Source organism: Sphaerodactylus townsendi, linkage group LG09 (assembly GCF_021028975.2).
Source record: "Sphaerodactylus townsendi isolate TG3544 linkage group LG09, MPM_Stown_v2.3, whole genome shotgun sequence".
Classification (NCBI taxonomy): domain Eukaryota; kingdom Metazoa; phylum Chordata; class Lepidosauria; order Squamata; family Sphaerodactylidae; genus Sphaerodactylus; species Sphaerodactylus townsendi.
In genome coordinates, this window is record NC_059433.1 from 23,048,923 (window position 1) to 23,070,222 (window position 21,300).

General features: G+C 40.9%; 1 protein-coding gene across 2 annotated transcripts; it reads left to right on the top strand.

The window, feature by feature from the left end:
* Positions 1-265: 265 nt before the first annotated feature.
* SSR1 (signal sequence receptor subunit 1) lies at positions 266-20,047 on the top strand. 2 transcript variants are annotated; one of them, XM_048507615.1, is made up of 9 exons: positions 266-510; positions 6,589-6,716; positions 9,964-10,051; positions 10,178-10,440; positions 11,146-11,222; positions 11,729-11,807; positions 13,553-13,646; positions 15,491-15,505; positions 18,947-20,047. In XM_048507615.1, the coding sequence occupies exons 1-9, from the start codon at positions 423-425 to the stop codon at positions 19,012-19,014; spliced, it is 900 nt and encodes a 299-aa protein (XP_048363572.1). In that variant the 5' UTR covers positions 266-422; the 3' UTR covers positions 19,015-20,047. The 2 variants fall into 2 exon arrangements, with proteins under 2 accessions (XP_048363572.1, XP_048363573.1); XM_048507616.1 differs by lacking the exon at positions 15,491-15,505 and having other exon boundaries at positions 279-510.
* The last annotated feature ends 1,253 nt before the right edge of the window (positions 20,048-21,300 follow it).

The window sequence follows — 21,300 nt, forward strand, 5'->3', positions numbered from 1 at the left end:
TACCGCAGGTTGGGAACTCTTGGTCTACAGAAATCTAAAACAGGAGAATTTCACCTGAACAACACCAGGACAGTTATAACACTTAAGGGCGAAACGTTGCGCATGCGCCCTAAGCACCACCCCGATCGGGGAAGGAAAGCCTTGCGTCCACAACAGCGCATGCGCGTTTACCCGCAGCGTGCACTTTCAGAAGGAAGGAGGAAACCGGACTGGAGGGCCGCTAAAGAAAATCACGTGACGGCTCTTTTTCTTCCCCCGGGAAGCCACGTACTCCATACGGAAGGCGAAAGGGGCGGGGCCAACAAGCCACGTGTGACGGAGAGGTGACGTAACAGACTTAGGAGGGCGGGACATCGGCCGGATGGAAGCTTCTCGCCATTAAAGTAGCGGCCGCCGTTGAGAGCGCCCGTTGGCTCGCCACCATGACGAGGTCGCTGCCCCGGCTGCTGCTGCTCGCGCTTCTGGCCTTTCCCGCCGCCTTGCTCCTCGGAGGCGGCCGCGGCGGTTCGGGTGAGAGAAGCAAGCGGGGGGCGGGGCGGAAACAGGCGCGCGCCCGCACGCGGAGCGGCGGTTGGCGGCGGTTGAAGGGTTCGAAATTTTGAAACGCGGTCGGTGCCTGAAGGGTGACGTTTTTGGTTGGGGGGGGGATGCCAGAGAGCGCGGGGAGCGCCCCGTTTTGCTTCTGTCTGGGGGAAGGGGGCTGCGCTTCTCCCTCTTTCCTCCTCCTCCTCCTCCTCCATGGGGCTGACGTGTCATTTCGCCGCCTGCCCCCTGCATAAATCCCCTCGCCTGCCCTTATTTCTCCCGGGCTCTTCGGTCGCCCTTCCCCTCCCTTGCACGGCACGTGGCAGCCTCTGGTGCTCCTTCGGCTTCTTTTCACTCCCTCCAAAATCACGCCTGGTTCCTCCTCAGATTGCTTCGTAGCTGTCCTCAGAAGGCGTTTCTGCCAGGCGAGCTGCAAATATTGAGCGTGCTAAGAGGGAAACCACCGGGAAGTTTCTGTTTTAAACGTGAACTTTTGGGATTCTTTTTGAAAGGTGTCCCACATTGTCGTGATCATGGAACACAACTTCTAGTGAGTCGAGCTTAGTGAGTTCCATTTTCCGGTTGAGAGGAAAGGGCGAAACTCACTGATGCTGGTCTGTGCGATTCACACTGGTTCTTACAAATAGTCATTGGCTAGTGAGAGGCATTTTCTCAAATCATAGAATTTTCTCATATAGAATCATAGAGTTGGAAGATACCCCAAGGGCCATCAAGTCTAACCTCCTGCAATAGAGGGACACACAATCAAAGCACTCCTGACATATGATCATCCAGCATCTGTTTAAAAACCTCCAAAGAAGGAGACTCCACCATGCTCCAGGGTAGGGCATTCCACTGTCAAACAGCCCTGACAATCAGAAAGTTCTTCCTAATGTTTAAGTGGAATCTCTTTCCTGCACCTTGAATCCATGTCCTATCTCTGGGACAGCAGAAAACAAGTTTGCTCCCTCTTTGACATGACTTCCCTTCAAATATTTAAACATAGCTATCATGTCCCCCTTAACCTTCGCTTCTCCAAACTAAACATCCCCAGCTCCCGAAGTCTCTCTTCATTGGGCATGGATTCCATTTTTTCATAAGTCATATTTGTGGAAGGCTGTAATGATTGTGGGTATGTGAACTGGAACAGGCTGACAAGATTAAACAATGCAGAATTAAATAAGTTGGTATATAAAGGTCATAAAGTACATAGCTAGAATACTTAATGATCTAAGTAAATTTTGTATGTACACTCCAATATCACATGGTAGTCTAAATGAGCATGTAGCAATAAAAATCACGTTCTTTTGCCTCTTGAGTTTTCTTTTAATCAACACTTGTGTGTACCCAAGTGTTACCCAAGGTGAAGACACAGTCTCTCAATAATGTGGGGAATATTAGCACAGAGCAGACTGCTTATTAATGTTGCAAGAGGCTGGGTAAGGAATCTTTAATACCAGTATATACGAAGATCAGCTCTCGGAAGAAAATCCACAGAGAAAGATATGATTCAAATTTGACAGTCTTTATTGTAGGGATAAAGGGTTTACAATCACTTGATTCAATGCAGCAAACATACACAGAGTTCCTAAGATATAAATAGATTGGAAAATAGATTTGGAATAGAAAAGGAGTATGGGGTATATGGGCAACACAACCTGATCACGACATGAAGAGGATTCAGTGTTCAGAGCCAAATGACCAGCACTTGGTTCCAGGGGGCAATGCATTGGCACAGCGACAAAGATGGAAAGGTGTCAGTGGCACAGGAGCAATTGGCTCTTTGGAGGGTGGGGTTTTTATAGGTTGAGAATCCACCTCTGGGGGTGTCAGGCCTTTGGGGGGTGTTAGGACAACCTCTGGGAAGTGTCCAGATGGATTGTTTGAGAAACAATCGAGTGCACTGTAAGGTGATCAGAAGAAGTTAGTTACAGAAAAGAGTATCTGGGTTAAGATAATCAGGTGAGGCAATGACATCAGAGGTCTTCTTGTGGCTGGACATGAGTATCCATTCAGTAGGATTACTGTATCTTGTTGAGAACATATTCTTCCTTGGCTGTGGAGCTGAAAATGTGCTGGTATGGGAAACAAGCTGAGAGCATGAGAACCAGAAAACAGTTTCTGAAAGTTTCTTATATGTAGACCTGGCTGTTTCCAGAGAAAGGGCTCTCCATCTCTGCAATACCAGCATCACTCTTTAGGCAGGCATATGAGCAGGGATATCTGTGAATGAGTACCTCCCCCCCCCCCCCCCCCCTGCTATGCCAGAGTGGTATGGTAACAGTTGCTTGCTCCTGGCAAGTGGTAGCTATTTTCACTTGAAACAAATTTATACACATTGCACTTGTTTTGGAAGAATTCTGACGCATAAATTGTGGATGCCAGTTAGTTTGATTAAAGCTGGCATGCTTTTAACAACACAGAGGGCCAGTGGCACCTTAAACGTTATTTCAGCATAAGCTTTGCTCAGTCAGAGTATGCCTCATCAAAGGCAAATACCATGCATCTAGAAGTGTGATAACATTTATATTCACAATATTAAGATGGGATGGGTGGAGAGGCTACAAAGAGGTTCGAAACTGTAATCAGTATCTCTTTTTATTTAGAATTTGATTAAGTATATCATAGTGAATTTGTCTTTTCATTTATACCTATCCATGCAACTGGATGCATGTTTGTGTAGTAGTATTACCCAAGGTAATACTTCTACTCCCCATGCAGCTATACTAGTTCTTTTAGAGCAGGGGTCTGCAACCTGTGGCTCTCCAGATGTTCATGGACTACAATTCCCATAGCCCGTGCTAGCATGGCCAAGTGGCAGGGCTGATGGGAATTGTAGTCCATGAACATCTGGAGAGCCACAGGTTGCAGACCCTGTTTTAGAGGTTTCATGTTGTACTGTAAGCTCTTTTTCCTCGTTTGACCCTATTAGTGCCAGGACAAGATTATATCTTCCATCAAGCTAAAGTTCTGTATGTGAATATTGTGGCTGTCCAGTTTGTTGAAGGGATTTGTGCCTGTATCCCAAGTTTGCATAATCTGTGGAGCAACAGTAGCGCACTCTTGCTGCTTTGGCCAGTGAGGTGTTCTGATTGGGAACTGCAATGGTATTTCCACGGATTGACACAGATGAGGAAATGTGCAATTGAGTGAGTTCTCATTTACAATATAGTAGTTGTTGCAATAATGTTAGTGCAAAGCAGCTTTTCTTAATTTTTGATTGCTTATCTGACTGTTGAAAACATTTTTGTCCCAAAAGAGAAGCTTTCCTCTTGCCCACCACGATGCCACATCATCACTCCCTTTAAAATATTTAGGGGAGATCAAAGAAAGCTGGAAAACATTGATGCTTGGAACAGTTCGGATATTTGACTGTATTGACTGTTAACATGATGAATATTTGCTTCTTAAGGAAATAATGAGAGACTTTTATACCAGAGGTATTTCAATTAGTGAAACTGCTTAAGAAAGGAAAGACTTTACATATTTTCTCGTGAACATGTGCTTAAATGCCAGATATTAACTTCATACTCCTTTAATATTCCTTTAATTTCCACAATAGTCACATTAAGTCCATATAGTGATAATAGTGCTAAGGAGCACACACATCCCCTTTCCTCCCCGCCAAAGAGTGTTTGGTGATATTCAGTGGAATTGAGCGGAGTAGGAAGCACGAAACTCTTCCTCTATGAGTTCATGAACAGTTGGATACATGGTGATATCATCAGTTACTTGGAGGGTGGTAGTAGGCTGGATTTGAGCCACTAAACCGAAGCTTGATCCAAATAAGAATGAATCACTGTTGGCTGATTATTGCCAATCAAGATGCGGAGTTGGTCTCTGCAAGATGGGCTATCAGTCCCCTTTAGAATATGTTTGAAGGTGCTCTTAGGTTCAGGTCTGCTTGGGAAGCCTCCTGTCAGGTTAATAAAACTTTTAGCCAACCTGGGTAGGAGAGCTAACCATGGACTCTTCCTTGAAATACATGATTTGGGTCCGTGGATAACACCCTAACTGCATTACAGTAATATACTCGATATATGATTCCCTGTGAAAGCTATTTGGAAGCTTCAAGTGGTACACAATACAGTAGGAATTGCACCAGTTTTAAAATCTGTAGTGATTCCATTGATAGGTTGTTTCTGAGCCCATTTCAAAGTGCCTTTGATGTCCTAAATATAGCCAAGTAACATAGTATGTATGCTTACTCCTATATGAACTTGCTCTGAGTTCAATTCATCTAGTTTCAGTGGAGTTTCTTTACTTAAACTAAGTAAATAAGCTCCACTGAAATCAGCTGAATTGTTTAGCATCTCTAATGGACTGATTTTTTCCCCTCTTAGGAAATGATTAAGCATGTTTCAACTGAAAGTTTGTCCTTGTCTTTTGTTTCAAGGAAGAATATTGAGATATTTTACTATAACTTTTTCATGTATTGCTGTATGCAGTACATATGCATATAGCTCCCAAGTTGTGGAATGGTTGTGGGTGGTATATATTATACTCTGTTCAGGATAGAGATGACAGAATATTTGTGAATCATCCATCATTCCCTGGACCGTCTTTGTTCTAGAATGCTTCACTTGGGTACTAGTGCCTTGGGAACAGAACTAGGTAGAGACCAGGACCCAAGTGGAGCATTCTAGAACAAAGACAGTCTAGGAAACAGCAGATGAATTAAAAAATCTCCTGTCATCTTTATCCTTAACAGCGTGTAGCAGTAGATGTAATTCCACCACTTGCTGCCTTGAACCTCTGTCTGTTTGATCTATTTACAATTATATTGTAAAGTTAATTGTCATTATGCAGCTTCAACTCTACCATTTGTCAACTCGGCCCACTTTCCTGATCATAGGAATTCATACCTATGACAGATTTTTAACTACTTCTCTACCCACCCACACACAAAGAGAACATTTGGTAAATACAGACATCTAGTGAGGAAATCAAAACACACATAATATTTATTACTTGGCAAACCTAAAGTTATTAAATTATATGCACTGCCAGTTTGAGGCAGTAGTGAAAACATTTCCCCTGTCCTTGCCTTCCTGAAACAGCCCTGTGAGAGCACCAAAAAAAGGAGATGCGAATATTGAGGGAACATGTATTGTTGAAGGCTTTCACGGCCGAAATCACTGGGGTGCTGTGTGGTTTCCGGACTGTATGGCCGTGTTCTAGCAGCTTTCTCTCCTGATGTTTCACCTGTATCTGTGGCTGGCATCTTCAGAGGATCTGATAGTAGGAATGGAAAGCAAGTGGAGTATATATACTGTGAGGTCAAAAGGTAAAGCCCTCTGAATAGGATAGCCTGGTATGTGAGTCACAAAGAAGTCTGTAGCCTGGGAGTAACAATGAAGATAGCAAGGTCAATAGGTGAATGCATCTGAGTAGAAGTATCCTGGTCTTTGTTTCCTTTGGTTGCTATTGTCTATAGTTGTCCTGTGTGTGCAGCTGGTTATTCACTGTCTTGATTCTAGAATTTTTCAACACTGGCAGCCAAATTTTGTTCATTTTCATGGTTTCTTCCTTCCTGTTGAAGTTATCCATGTGCTTGTGAATTTCAATGGCTTCTCTGTGTAGTCTGACGTAGTGGTTGTCAGAGTGGTCCAGAATTTCTGTGTTTTCAAATAATATTCTGTGTCCAGGTTAGTTTATCAAGTGTTCTGCTGTTGCTGATTTTTCTGGCTGAAATAGTCTGCAGTGCCTTTCGTGTTCTTTAATTCGTGTCTGAGCGCTGCGTTTGGTGGTTCCTATGTAGACTTGTCCACAGCTACATGGTATGCGGTAGACTCCTACAGTAGTTAGAGGACCCCTCTTATCCTTTGCTGAACGTATTCAACAAATGCTACGTATTTGCAGAATGTATTCAACAAATGCTACTGAAACGCTTGGGAACAGTATGGTGGGTGGTTTGGGTGTTCTGCAGTAAAGAATAAAGGCAGAAATCCCCTCAGCCTGTTCTTTTGGCGGAATTGTGCCTTTAAATTCAAGCTTTTGTAAATAAATTATGTAATAATTCTAAGGAACGTCTGTTCAATTTCCCTCTAAACTTTTCTGTAGGTTCTAGCTTGCTAGTAGCAGCTCAAGATGCCACAGAAGATGAGGAAACATTGGAAGCAATGGAAGATACGGTAGTTGAAGATGAAGATGATGAAGCAGAAGTTGAAGAGGATGAACCCACAGAGTTGGTACGTTCCAAAGGGTTTTTCAGTTCCTGAAACTAATGTGCTGAAGTAGATGGTTCTTCCCAAAATGCTCCAAGTGTCACGGTTAGCTTCCATATATCAAAATATTTGTACCACTTCAAAAGTAAATGTAAATTGACAAAGCCAATTCACCTAGTAAATGAACCAAGAACTGCATTGCTAGAGGAACAGAATTGGTGTTTACAAGGAGAGAAATGCACACTAATTTGGAGGAAAGAAATCTGCTGGGAGGTTGGCATGACCCTGTTAGCATGGCTTTTATCCCCTGCCTTATGAATTATTGGATTTTCATATTATTTCTCATACTGTGTGCTACCAAAATGCCAGTTTCCATGTTTGTATGGGTGGATAGCAGAGTGTCCAAGCTGAAAGCAAGCCTAAGGCAAAACAGTCTGTTTGCAGAGATTAGATCTATGAGTTACTCCAGTGATACCATCTGGACGCCTCATAACAAGGACATGCATCTTTGATTATCCCACCCTGCCAGAGTACTCCGTTAACATAATGGAATCTCCTGAACACCACACCTCGCTAAGCTGTTTTTGGAAGCCCCTGATACTGTGCTCTTGAGAAAACATTTCTCCAAACCATTGCCTCTTCCATGCATTTCCCCCACCTCTCAGATACAATCTCCCCAACAACAAGATCCCTTCCTGATTCACTCAAGCCTCAGCCAAATTTGAATACTTAAGGCAGAGACTTTAGGAAGCACCTCTGCATAAACCATTCAAGGTATCACTGATATAATCTAGGACCAATTGACCCCAATGTTCTGGGAAGTAGAGATAATAGCTAGAGCTGCTAATTAGCTCAACCCCGCAAGTCCAGCAAGGAAACCCCAAGCAGTTGCAGAAAAACGAAACCTACGTTTGAATTTCCCGCCTTACCTGCCCAAAGGGGTATAAAAGTTCTGCTCACCAGAGCCTCAGTGCTCATTACTAGCCTGAACCTCCTTGGTCAAGTTGGTATGAGACACGGTATATCATCCTTCGCTTGGGTCCTTATGCTGGCATAGAGATCCTTGCCCTCTTCTGGAACTTCTCTGCAGATTTAGGTAACGTATAAGTCCCCTGCTTCCCCAACTCCCATTCTATCATCCAACTCTATCCTTTTCCTCCCTATCTATATATCTAGGAACTGTGTGTATGAGTCTTAACGTCTCACTGTGTGATGGTTTGCAACCAAAATTTATATAAACATATTTGAACTACAATTTGGTCTCTTTTGTGAATTCTCTGCAGATACGTTTCTGGTATATCTGTCTAAAAAGATTCCCCTCCCAGCCTACCTCTTGCATTGCCAAGCCGAGTAATTCCCCGTTACTATATAAAAATAAGTTTGTATACTGTTAAGCTGGGTAACAACCTCCTGGCTTGATTATGGATGGGCCACACTTCAGAAAACCTGTCATTTGATGTGTGATTTGTTGCTTTCAGTATTGGTGTGACGTTGCTCCTGAACTAGAGTAGGTTTTTCATCTTTTACATGGTATGTAGTTTGCATATATAGTTATTTGGTTCTGGAGTGTCTGATATTTTAGTATAGGTTATAGACTATTGCAGGAGAAATAAAATCATGCATGAAAATATAAAGGACGTGGGTTCATAATGATGGCATTTTCCAAACAGGTGGTAGCAGGGTGCGTTTGACTTAAATCAAATCAATTTAAATCACTAGTCAGTAAGACTAGATTTAAATAATTGTTTTTTTCCATAACGACTCATTCTTGGTGATATAATCTTAATATTTACAGCCAGATGAAGATTTTATTTTTAGAATAGTAACTTTTCAGATTACTTTTTACAGTTTTAACAAAAATTACTGATTTGGTTAAAATATTAGAAATACATAGGTAGATAATTATGAAATTATTGTGAGGTGAACTATCTCCAGTTTCATTTAGGCCACTAGGCCTTGCATTTCTTTGTTGTAGTCTTTTCATTTTGAATGCAGGCCTGCCTTACCTTCAGGTAGAGGAACTTCATTAAAACATTCCCAAACTGAGTCCTTTTACGGCCTGTTGCCATTATAGATTTTTTCATCCCTTGTGGAGATAAATCTTAGATTTGCAAAGGAAGAATAGAGTAAGGTCTCTTCTCAACTCTGTGTCTTTATAACATTTTTGCTGTGAAGAAGAGACATGTTCACAGTTTTGAGAACTGCAAAACCAAGCATTTGTAATATTAGATAGAAAAATTGGCTGAGATAATCATGCTGTGAATTGTTGCTTTGGAGATATATATATATATATTTAGGACAGATCTACATGGAGCATATTAGAATAGTTCAACGTGTAGGTTATGGTAGCATGACTCCATGTGGCTAGTTTGGCAGAGACTAGATAAGGGACCCACTTACACGTTTGATGTCATTGAAAGAAAGCACTCAACAGCACTAACTTGTTTATCCATTAACAGAGATCCAAAAAGCAGAGATCCAAAAGCAGTCCAAGCAACGGAAAGCTTAACCCTTTTTATATAGCGGATCATATCACCCTGTGTTATCCCGGCATAGTTCAGAGAACCGGTTGTTACCTTTGAGACTCTAAATAAGGGCTTTTTGAAGGACCACTTTTTTCCATACTGTACAGCCTGCCAGTTAAGATTTCTGTATCTTTCTATTTGCAGAGATGTGGTGGATGTCAACCAGGGACAGGGACCTTTTCTTTGGTGCCCGGGCACTGAAATGCCTTCCCCCTTGAAGCCTGTTTTTTACCTTCTTACTTGCACATTTGTCTGAAGGGTTCCATTTTTTAAAATCTGTTTTCTGTTTCCACTCTTAAGGGCTGTTTTACCAATATTATTTTAAGGTGTTGAATGTTCTGTTCTCTTTTTATGGACCTGCCTTGTTTTATTAGCTTCAACTAAGTTTTTTACTTCATTGTATGGCTTTTACTTTGTGAACTGACTTAAGTAGTCAAGTTCTGTCTTATAAATATTTTTTATTAATAATATGTAGCAGCCAGCACCTGAAGGATCCCATTTTGGACTGATTCTTAAAAGATTATTGTTAAAAATTGGAAATGTTTTCCCATCTGTGGTTATTGTAATACTTTTTAACTATCCTGTCCGCTTTCTGCTCCATTAAGCATTCAGGGTTTAAGATTATGGGGGAGACGGTGTGTTTTTGTGGAAATACTTTGTGGGCATTTGGAATACAGTGACCTATTTGAAAATTCATTGCTTCACTGTTCATCATAGGGTTTTCAAAAAGCCTTCTCTTGTCTTAGACAGAAGATAAAGAGGAAGAAGACCTATCAGGAGAACCTAAAGCATCACCCAATGCTGATACAACCATCTTATTTGTGAAAGGAGAAGGTAAAGTGTGGCCGAGTTCAACATCAATGCAGCATCCTTTTTGTTGACTCCTAAATCAGCGTAGTTACATTTTGCACATTTCTATTATGCATCTCCGTCTTAAGTATTCCCTAATTTCCCCCCTAGATTTTCCAGCAAACAACATTGTAAAGTTTTTGGTAGGCTTTACCAACAAGGGAACAGAAGACTTCATTGTAGAATCACTAGATGCTTCGTTCCGGTACCCTCAAGATTACCAGTTCTTCATTCAAAATTTCACTGCTCTTCCACTGAACACAGTTGTTCCACCACAGAGACAAGCCACATTTGAATATTCTTTCATTCCTGCGGAGCCTATGGGTGGTCGGCCCTTTGGATTAGTCATCAACCTGAATTACAAGGACCAAAATGTGAGTTGTGATGTAGGACCTGGTGATCTCAAAAGGGGAAGGGGTTTTTTTTCCATCAGTGTTACTTAGTATTTGTTGGTCATCCAAATGGTGCTCATCAGCATGTCATCTTGACGCTGGTTAGGGCTCTGGTTACTATTCTGTTTGTCCTAATCTATAGTTGCATTTCTGGACAATCTAGAAATAGGTGGTTTAAGAATAATGTCATTATAGTTTAGGATCTGCATTTTAAACTGTTTTGCCTCTATACTTTTTTCCAGTGACATTATTCAAACTGTGAATTGAAATTGGGTGGGGGAGGGGGGAGGCATAACTCTGTCTCAATTACGCTACCGGTACTTGTATTGTTAACATACTTTTTATCCCTGGTATTCACAATGTTGAAAATTTCTCATCTCTTGTGTGTTGGGATAAAGCATTGACTGCCGCGTGTATACATACCGGTAGCATCTAGGCCCATTTTCTAGTAAACTGACATACTGTTACTTATTTATGTTGCATAAGGAATTGAAGAGTTGTAAACAGATACAGAGTACAGGTCATCCTGAATACCTACAGTATCATTACTGCCATCTGCTGGGCAGACTTCATTATTGCATTCAAGTGGTGGTTAAAAGTTAAGAGGGCCTCTTAGTAATCTGGCCTACTTATTGTTAAATTAAATCTTATCAGAAGAGTTCACTGTGGGTCTGTTTTTCATTTTAGGGGAACTTTTTCCAAGATGCTGTTTTCAATCAAACTGTTACAATTATTGAAAAAGAAGATGGATTGGATGGTGAAACGTAAGATTAATAATATCTTATTTGCTCATTTATAGCTATCTGCTAGTGTTTTAAAAGTTGTGGGTTTGGTTTTTGTTTAATTTTTTCCCATTAGGACTAGTAAGCACTGTTCTCATTTTAGCCATCAAAGCTTTAGGAAGGATAGAAAAAAATTTGTTCTCTCCATTAGAAAATTAAATGATTATTTCTATTAAAGGTCACAGTAACAAATTAAGTGGGCTATTAGATGAGTTACAGCTTAATCCGACTATGAATGTAAATTTTAATCCGGATGTGCATTGGACTGTCTGTCCAGTGGATGGGACTGGTGTCTCATGATTCACCATCATCTGGTTCCTGCCATATGGGGATGAATTTTAGCAGTATTCATAATATTGTAGACCAATATTGCAAAACTTGTTAAGATGCTCCTTTTTAATTTGACCAATGTTGAGGGATAACTGCTATTTTTATAGCTTTCTGGTTTAAACAAACCAATTCACAAGACTTTTTTCTCTTTAAATAAGGATCTTCATGTATATGTTCCTTGGTGGACTTGGTCTCCTTCTGATTGTTGGTCTACATCAGCTGTTAGAATCTAGAAAGGTATGTAAATGATTTTACATAGCCACTTTCTTTGACTGAAAGATTAAACACCCCATCCAGGGTGTGTGGTGTGTGTAAATCTGCCAGTGGATTTGCCCTCCCTGGGGCACTTTCCCCAGTAGAGCGACAATTCCGTTGGTGTACTGCTGCCACCCCCCGGCACTGGGATGTAGTGCCAGTGTCCCAGTATTCCTATCACTACTACTGGCATAGTGGGGCGGGCCGATAACTCAGCTGGAGAGGAGCCAATTTTAGATGGCACCTCTCCTGGCCATTTGTGGCATTACATTGGTGGCCAGGGATTCAGATTTACGCCACCCTTTTGGGTGGCATATGTTTATTGAGCTCCATAGAGGCTTCTTGGAAGTGGGGAGACTTTTTCACTTTTTGAGCCTCCCCCATGCTGCTGGAAAGACGGGGAGAGGGTGGAGCGGCCAGCTCTTGGGTGGGGCTGCCCATGCTGCTAGCCCTGTTAGTTCATAGATGATCAGAAAGTGGTGAGGAAAGCTATGTGTACAATCTGCACTCTTGAATTGAAAGGTCATATATGGTAGGGAGAGTGGTCCTTAACCCAAAATCAAGTGTGTAACTAACACATTCTTTAGATCAATGGCACTGTTTCTGTTTATCTTAGGAATTATCTGTTCAACTAACAACTTCATGCTAACTCTGTAACTAAATGATTTTAAACTGCGCTGCATTATTTTACTAATGAATTTAAGCTGTACAATCATGAAGTCTAAAGGCAAGTCTGAACTTAGTGACAGGCATTTAAAAATGCAGATGTTCATTATGCCAGAAAAGTGAACTATAGTTGTGAAATGGGGAACGTGTGGCGTTCCTGCACATCGTCAAGCTCTGCATGCCAGGTCTGTACCTGATCTTCAGACATGAGTCATGTATCAGGCACGGCTTAAGCCAACACTACAAGTGGCAAAAACATGTAGACAAAACCAGAAAAATCCTGTGATAGATCTCATTCTACTGAAAATGTTCTTAACCATTTTATATAGATCTTTAAATGTGCGCTGCCAAAGTTAACTACTGTTAAAATTATAAAATCTTTGAAGATTCTGTTTTGTGGTCGAAGTATCCTTTCCCCGCCGTCTGAGGCTAAAGGCTTTCTTGATCACATTGCTGAAATTTACGAACTCCCTCTTCAGGGAGATTCATCTGTCTGTCTTCTACAAGTTGGGGAAGATGTCTTTGTTGTGTTTGATGTTCCTCACTAACTCTTATTAGTGCATTTTTATTTGCACCTTCTTATTTCTGCATTTTTATGTTACATTTTATTGTTCTACATATTTTGCATATATTTTAATGCCTTTTAAGGTCTCAACATTTTTAATGTTTGCTGTCTTTAGGACCCTGAATTGAATGGAAAAGCAGCACAGAAATGTTAAGTTATGAATAAATAAAGCATACTGGTTAAACAGCTTCAGTTGCTTGCTGTAGCTTTAAACAACTTTCTTTTGTTGTACAGTTGACATGTTTTAATCGTTTAATAGCTCTTGCTATAATTGTGGAGCAAGAAAGGTGACAACGATTTAAAGAGCATTGATGTGCTGAAACTACACTTCAGTTACGTGAAGTTAGTTGGTTATTGTTTCTGAACATATTCATGAACAATGAAAGTTTTATTTCCTTTACATTTGCAAATTAACTTGATAGTTGTGGCACGTGCCCTTTATAGTGTAGAAAATCTCATTCTCCAGAGGAAATAATGTCGTTTCTGATACTTCCAGAGGAAAAGACCAGCTCAAAAAGTAGAAATGGGGACATCGAATCAGAATGATGTTGACATGAGTTGGATTCCTCAAGAAACTTTAAATCAAATCAGTAAGTATTAAAACTTCCATGGACTGATAGTTTAACAGATTGAAAAAATTCTTCCATGTTCTTAGTACACTTGGAAAAAGGATTGCTATAATAATCTTCCTGATTTTGCTTTCTGAAAAGATTGACCTTGTAACAGCTTGTGTCTTTTGTTGAAATTATTAAAGTTGGTGTCAAAGCCACAATTTTACTAGAAAGTATTTTGCAGAAAGAGTTCTACTTTTACTTCTAGATTGCTTTAACTTTTTTTATCAGCAAGCCTCAATCCAAAATTGAGATTGCAAAAGAGCCTGAAGAATTTACAGCTCAATCCACAGCCTTGGGACAGCCAGGGATGGTGCCATTGCAGCTCCACCCTGCCACCTTCAGAGGGCTTTTCGGCAGTGTTGGAATGCAAAACAAACACACACACATCCAACCCTTCCATTAGACTCAGTGGATCTACGCCACCCCAAGCCCAGGCCACTGCGTATCTGGAGACAAAGCCAGGGTGGAAGCCAACTAAGGTTGGCTCCATCCCTGGTCGTGCCAGCGTTTCAGCAGGCTGCAGTGGCTGTCCACTGGTGTATTTGCCCCTCCACTGGTGTAAGTGCACTGGGGTGGGCAGATCCACTGGCTTAGGCCCACTCCACTTCCTGACAGTGATTCTCTCACACACACACATTCTCACACACACACATTCTCACACACACACACACACACCACCACCACCACCACCCCCGACTGGGCTGTTAATATTGAAATGTTTGAGTTTTCATGTTACTTAGACCAGTGCTCCCCAACCCCTATGACAGTGATGACGAACCTTTTCGAGACCGAGTGCCCAAACTGCAACCCAAAACCCACTTATTTATTGCAAAGTGCCAACATGGCAATTTAACTTGAATACTGAGGTTTTAGTTTAGAAAAAACGGTTGGCTCCGAGGCATGTGTTACTCAGGAGTAAGCTTGGTGGTAGTCGGTGACTTTGCTTTGAAGCAACTGTGCAACTTTTCCAACACGTGAATCACGACCCTAGGAGGGTTTACTCAGAAGGAAGCCCCATTGCCAGCAACCGAGCTTACTCCCAGGTGAAGGATCACACTTTTCTTCTTTGCATGAAAATCAGTGGGGTTAAACAGCACTTAACAGGGTTACCTACACTGCTTCCCCAAAACTAGGTCTTAGGTTTAATGCTAATAATCGAGCCCAGCGGCCTAGGCCAGCCTAAATGTGTGGGGGGGGGGCACTCTGCGCATGCCCACAGAGAGGGCTCTGAGTGCCACCTCTGGCACCCGTGCCATAGGTTCGCCACCACTGCCCTATGAGCTTTTAGGTACCTTTGGAATTTTGAGAGGTGATGGCGAGTGCCACTCCAAAATGGCTGACACAGAAGGCAGAACCAAACTGGGTACCTCTTTCCTAACACCTCCTGGGAAGATGGAAAGTATGAAGGGGGATTGGAACCACACACTGACTAAGGAAAGCCCAGATGCTTGTCGGTCGTTCTGATCCTTCAGTGGAAAACCCTTTAAGAACATTTCATTTGAATGAGGGTGGCAATGACAAGTCCTTCCTTACAATGGACCCACCTACTTTCTGGAAAGCTTAATTGGTGCCAAGGGAAATTCTGGTGGACACTACATTGAGGAACTCTAATTTATTTGTAATTTGTAGAGTCAGAGACAAAATTATGACTAGTAATATTATATCATGAATCTTTTTTGAGGAAGTATAGAGATTTAGACAAGGAACCCAAATTTTGCAGGCTTCAATTCAAATATGTGGTATTAAATCTTTTATCTACTTTGTGGACTTCTTCTAACATCTCTGCTGTCTCTTCTGTTTCGCTTTTCCTGTGGCTTCAGTGCAAAGTAGAAGAGGTGAGACAAACTTTGTTAGAATGAGGGTTACTTCTGAAATATATAATTTGTATTGATTTCTTCATTGAACTTCCCATTTGGCAGTTGGTATACTTCAAGTAACTACGTACAGTATTAAAACTTTTCACATCAACTTCAGTGATCTCAAATGTGAGAGGAGAAACCAGATGAAACACTGCTCACATTTTAAGGGAAGAAAGGTTCAAAGACAGACTTAATGCTGAATACGTATAATATCATTAGTGCCATCTGCTAGGTTCAGTCTCCAGTTGCTAAGCAACTTGTTTTGTTAAAACAGCAGCATAAAACATGTTAAGTGTAAAAGGCATAAAAACCTCAGCAGGTTAAAAAAAAGCCAAATCAAAGCACAGCGACGGGACGAGTCTTGAAGATCTGCCTACGGTTGGCAGGGGTGAGGAACACTGCGAAGGCAACAGCAGTGTGAAAGTCTGTCCCATCACGGCCAAGTTTGTGATGGTGCTATCTGAAGATCACTGACTGCTTCATTTATTTAATTCATTTACGATCCTTTCTTGCTTAGACTGAAGGCACATTGAAAAACATTGTAATAACAAACAGTATAATACATATACTCATTGATAGGCTCATAACATTAGAGAATGCAAAGGTGACAATAAAACAACTGCAAAATTAGAAGAGCAATGCAATAAAAGTATAATATATAGAGCAAACAATGTAATAACACCGGATTTATGATGTGCTATATCCAAAGAAAGCATGTGTGCAATTTTTGTGCCTGAGATGGGCAGAACAGTAGTTAGCTTATAGCCAGAATACTCTGGCTATAATCAGTTCTCTTCAGTCAAATTCTACATCATTCAATATGTTTCCTGTGTTTGCTTTAGTGCATGTCCTGCACAAAGTTAAGCTACTTAAATCCCAATAAAATGAACTGACTTAGCCTAACTTTTTCGGAGTTACTCAATTCGAGTCCAGTAGTACCTTACAGACCAACAAGATTTTTGGCATATGACTTTTGAGAGTCAAAGCTCCCTTTGTCAGGTGCTTTGATTCTAGAAAACTAATAACTGCAAAAAAAAATTGGTCTCCAGTTGCTACTGCACTTGAGTCTAGCTGTTCTACAGCAGACCAACACTGTTACCTTATGAAACTATGTCAGGATTGCAGGTATATTTAAGCAAAAGATAATGTAGAAGGTGGAAAAGGAGTCTAAAGTTTGTGGCACCTTCATTATCCTAAATACTAATTTCAAAAAGGATAAGCACCAAACGCATCAGCTTGTAATTATGCTTTAGAACGATGTTCCAGTTCCAAATCATTGGAACCATTACTACAATGACCTTCATTTCACTAGCTCAAGTTGTTACTAATTTTAGCCTACAGTCTCCTATTTCTAAACTTTACAGCCATGAGCCAGAGGGATGTCATGTTACTTTCTCCAAAGAGTATAAGTTTTTCTGCAAGACTGGTCTGTTCTTGCTTTATTCATATGTCAAAAATAAAACCTCGTGTGAATGAGAGGGATGCTGGCATAGCACTGCCTACACGTTGGTGTTAGCAGAAGTAGAAGTAGATGCATTTTATATCACAGTATCAGGCTAGTGTAAAAACAAGTGTTGATAAAGGCTATATAGGTTGGCTGCAACTTCTCATATCTACTTTCATAAGGTAAACATGACCTCATAATTTTTGGATTCCCATTAACTAGGTGGATGCTGGGCAGTGTTCTGAATCCAGGCTACAAGATTTTGATGATTTTCTAGAGCTACTTTTATTCCCGGTGCTACAACGTCCAGAACGGGAGGGACGGCCTGTTAAATAATAATAATAATAATAATAATAATAATAATAATAATAATAATAATAATAATAATAATAATAATAATAATAATAATAATAATAAAAAATACAGATCAATTGTATAACTAGAAAATCATTGATTTCCTGGAAGCTTTTAAAATGCATTCAGCTACTTGCTTGAATTTGGTGTGCCTTAGCATTGGATTGTGCTTGTGCTGGTAAAGTTTCTGACTTTGATTGGCTGAGTTGGACTGGTGTCATAGAATGGTTTTGAGAGAAGGAAAAGTATGGGCTAAAGTCTTGGGTAAGATAGGGCCCAGGAAGAATCCCAGGACATGGGAAGCTGAGAGATGGAGCTCAGAGGCATGAACTCCTGAAAGCAATGTCGATGAAATCTACAAGCCAGAGGTAGAGAACTGAAAGATACTCTTAAGGTATACATAAAGTCAGGAGAACTTACATGGTATAAAGAGTGGAAGAGGAGAGTTGTTGCTGTTTGAAGGACAGAATCCCTGAATGAAATGGGACAAAGTAGTAGCATGAATAGCAGCAGTCTGAGGAAACAGTGAATATGAGAAGGGGACAAACTGTTGTTAAGGCATAGAAACAGAAGGGTCTGTGCCAACTGTGGTAATATAGTAGGCAGATAAGGTTTGGAATCTTGGAGATTGTGGGGCAGGAGCCGAGAAGTCAGCACCCTTTCAAACATGTTGTGCCAGGTCTTCTCTAAATTTAAAACCTGGCTGCTGGGCTGTACCTCCTTCTCTTGTCCCATCACCCGTATAGGTCCTGGATAGTGAGACACAAAAAACTGTTCCTGCAGAGTTACTTCCAGCAGTCCCATTCAGCACAGAGTAGCTGAAAGAGCAGCTCTAGTGTTTCATGAGGCATTTTTAAAATTAAAATTAAAATTAACAAATTTATTGTATATTTTAGCTGTATATTATTTGCTGTAAAAGATTAAAAGGGCTTCCTGTTTAGGTAAAGGTGCAAACACCAGGTCATTATTGACCTGTGCAGTGATGTCACATCATGACGCTTACTAGGCAGACTGTGTTCATGGGGTGGTCTGCCAGTGCCTTCCCCAGTCATCTACACTTTACCCCCAGCAAGCTGAGTACTCATTTTACTAACTTCGAAAGCATGGAAGGTTAAGTTAGCCTTGAGCCATCTACCCGAAACCAACTTCCAGTGGTATCAAACAGATTGGGAGCAGAGTTTTGACTACTGTACTTTAGCTTTCCACTCTGCACCATGGGGCTTTATGAGTAACATTTGGCATTTTTTACTTCATACAAATTTTACTTTTGCAGCTATTAAACTTCAGGTTTTTTATGAACATTTATTTAGATTTACACTCTGTGGGGAAAAGTGGGACATAATACTTAATCCTTAGAATTACTATATAAGGTATTACCTGATAAAGCAAAAAAAAAAAATCTTGGCCAGCATCCATTCTTTTTAAACTGAACTAATATACAATGCCTTGGTCTCCCATTGTCTTCAGAACATGTAGGTAAATCACAACTAGTTGCATGTACATGGCTAACAAGGCACATAGGATTTCATATTCATATCTTGCATGATAACTCTGAGTAAATAAGATAACTCTGAGTAAATAAGGATTTTACTAACTTGCATATTTCTCTTTTCTTCCAGACAAAGCTTCACCAAGGCGGTTGCCCCGCAAAAGAGCACAAAAGAGATCAGTAGGGTCTGATGAATAGTTATGGTTGGTACAGTGAGCTTTTACTAACCCGGCCATCCAACCCCTCCCTCTTGTGTTTGCTTGAATTGGGAGTTGTGCTGAAAAGCCATATCAACTGAAGAGAATACTATGAAACATTTGGACTCAGCATTTGAGTTGTGTTCAGAGAACATTGCTAAAAATGCACTCTTGTTCCTTTTAAGAAACTTTTAATTAAGAATCATTGTGCTATCTGAAATGTGCCTTTAGAGTTTTCTCATAATGCTGACCTGTCATCTGCACGCCTTTGTTTCTGATTTTCTGTCAGAAATGCAAGTGTTTTCCTATCCTGTTCTGATTGTATCCTGTTGTACAAAAAAGGTCTTCAAGCATTTTCCTATCTTTCCAAAGTCATCGAGTTCATTCTTTGCTACATGTATGCAACTGCTTTTTGGTCTGCATGCTAAATCTTGTCATAAAGCACTGAACTGCATTTTGTGTAGCTAGTATTCTAAAGGCACAAGCAGGGGTGACTGCTTTGAGCAGTCTAGTTCTTAAATTTTTCGCTGCTGCTGTTTGACAAAGCGCACACCAAATGAGATCCCCAATACTCTTACGTATGTGTCAAAAAGGGATTTCTGTAGCAGCGGAACTTGAAATACAGAATGTGTGCTCTCTTTGGCATTCAACATCCCTTTTTATTGCAATATAACTGTACATCTGTATAAATTGTTAGCAGTTTGACTTTAGTCAGCAGATCTGGTTACGGTAGCCAGGTGAATTACTTTGAAATGCTAAATCTGATGGTTACAAATTGAGCCTCACCCGTATAACTGTAGGAACTTTCCTGTCACTTGGAAATTGCTTGAAAATCATGGATAGAAAAATGCATTAATTCCCTGATAAAGCTGGATACAAGGTATGCTGGATACAAGATTTGACGTTCATGAAGGTGTCTTTGGACAGCAGCTTACAAGATATACAACGGAAGTGTGCTCTTATGTTCCCATGTTTGATTGTATACAAAAGAATAAGTTCTAAAATGACAGTAAAAACATAAATTAACAATTTTATTTTTGAGGTGTGTGGTTCCTCTTTTTCTCCCCTGTTCTGGTTGCCTTAGAGTGAAACGAAGAGCTCGATTTCATCTACAACATCTTCAGAGGAGAGCCCAGCTAGAAACTTGGTTCCTTATTAACCACTAGGCTTGATAAAAATTGGAAAGTGTGTTAAACTTTAAATTCTGTAAAACTTTTTCATAATTTAAAATTACATAATTTCTGCTCAGATTAACATGGGTTATTCTGATGTATATATGGTATTAACTTCAATGCTGTATTTGAAAGTGTAAGGCAGGGGTCCCCAAACTACGGCCCGGGGGCCAAATGTGGCCCCCTGAAGGCATTTATCCGGCCCGCCAGGCATGGCAGCGATGGCTCCATTCATGTGCAGTGGGGGCTCGAGGGAGAGGAGGAACCGGCCCCAACGGCTGTTGATTGCAGTTACATGATGGCACCCCCAAATCTCCATGAATTTTCTGACACAGAGTTGGAAACCTTATATGTGGCAACGCGTACATGCTCGCATCCCTTCCCTCACCGGCTACCCCATGTGTTGCTCTCTAGGCTTTTCTGTTCCGCCTCACATCCCATTGGCATCAGCTTCAGGCTGGGCTTAATCGCTTCGCTGGCTGCTAGGAGGAAAGAACCCCAGGAAGATACCTGATCCTGGGTTAGATGGAATGTTTCATTGGGAAAGTTCTGCTTTTTTTTTTACAGGGGAAGGTATTCCACAGCCTCCCCAACAATATTTGGAGCCCACCCTCTACTTGACATACTTTGGTCACTGTTCTAAAAATAGACCATGACAGAAAGGCTGAAAGGTGAAATCAAACATTTTACAATCATTTGTGCATAGGAATTTGTTCATAGTTTTTTTGAGTCCGGCCCTCCAACAGTCTGAGGGACAGTGAACTGGCCCCCTGTTTAAAAAGTTTGGGGACCCCTGGTGTAAGGGAAGAATTCAGACAGTATAAAAAACAATAATTTCAAACGTGGCAATCAGCTTTTGCTTGTCTTACAGTATTGTCTGTTCTGCTAAAGCAGATGGATTTATGAGGCAAAGGGGAGGTCCTACAGTCCATTTCTGCCAGCAGAATTGTTTCTTACTGATACCCTCCTGCTGCTGCAGACTGTTGCATTGTGCCCAGTGGTGTTCCTGGGGATTATCTGAACCAAGAGGGCATGTTTGCCGGGGAGGGAGAGGAAATTAATGCCTCTTCGAATAGGATCCAGTTCAAACACACAAACATTCTTGAGTTTGAAAT

What these genes read in the sequence shown, in the direction of transcription:
- SSR1 (XM_048507615.1), top strand. Translation starts at nt 423, where the DNA reads ATGACGAGGTCGCTGCCCCGGCTGCTGCTGCTCGCGCTTCTGGCCTTT. An exon ending in AGGCGGCCGCGGCGGTTCGG is followed by an intron (nt 511 to 6,588) that starts GTGAGAGAAGCA and finishes ACTTTTCTGTAG; the next exon opens with GTTCTAGCTTGCTAGTAGCA. An exon ending in AGCTGTTAGAATCTAGAAAG is followed by an intron (nt 11,808 to 13,552) that starts GTATGTAAATGA and finishes TGATACTTCCAG; the next exon opens with AGGAAAAGACCAGCTCAAAA.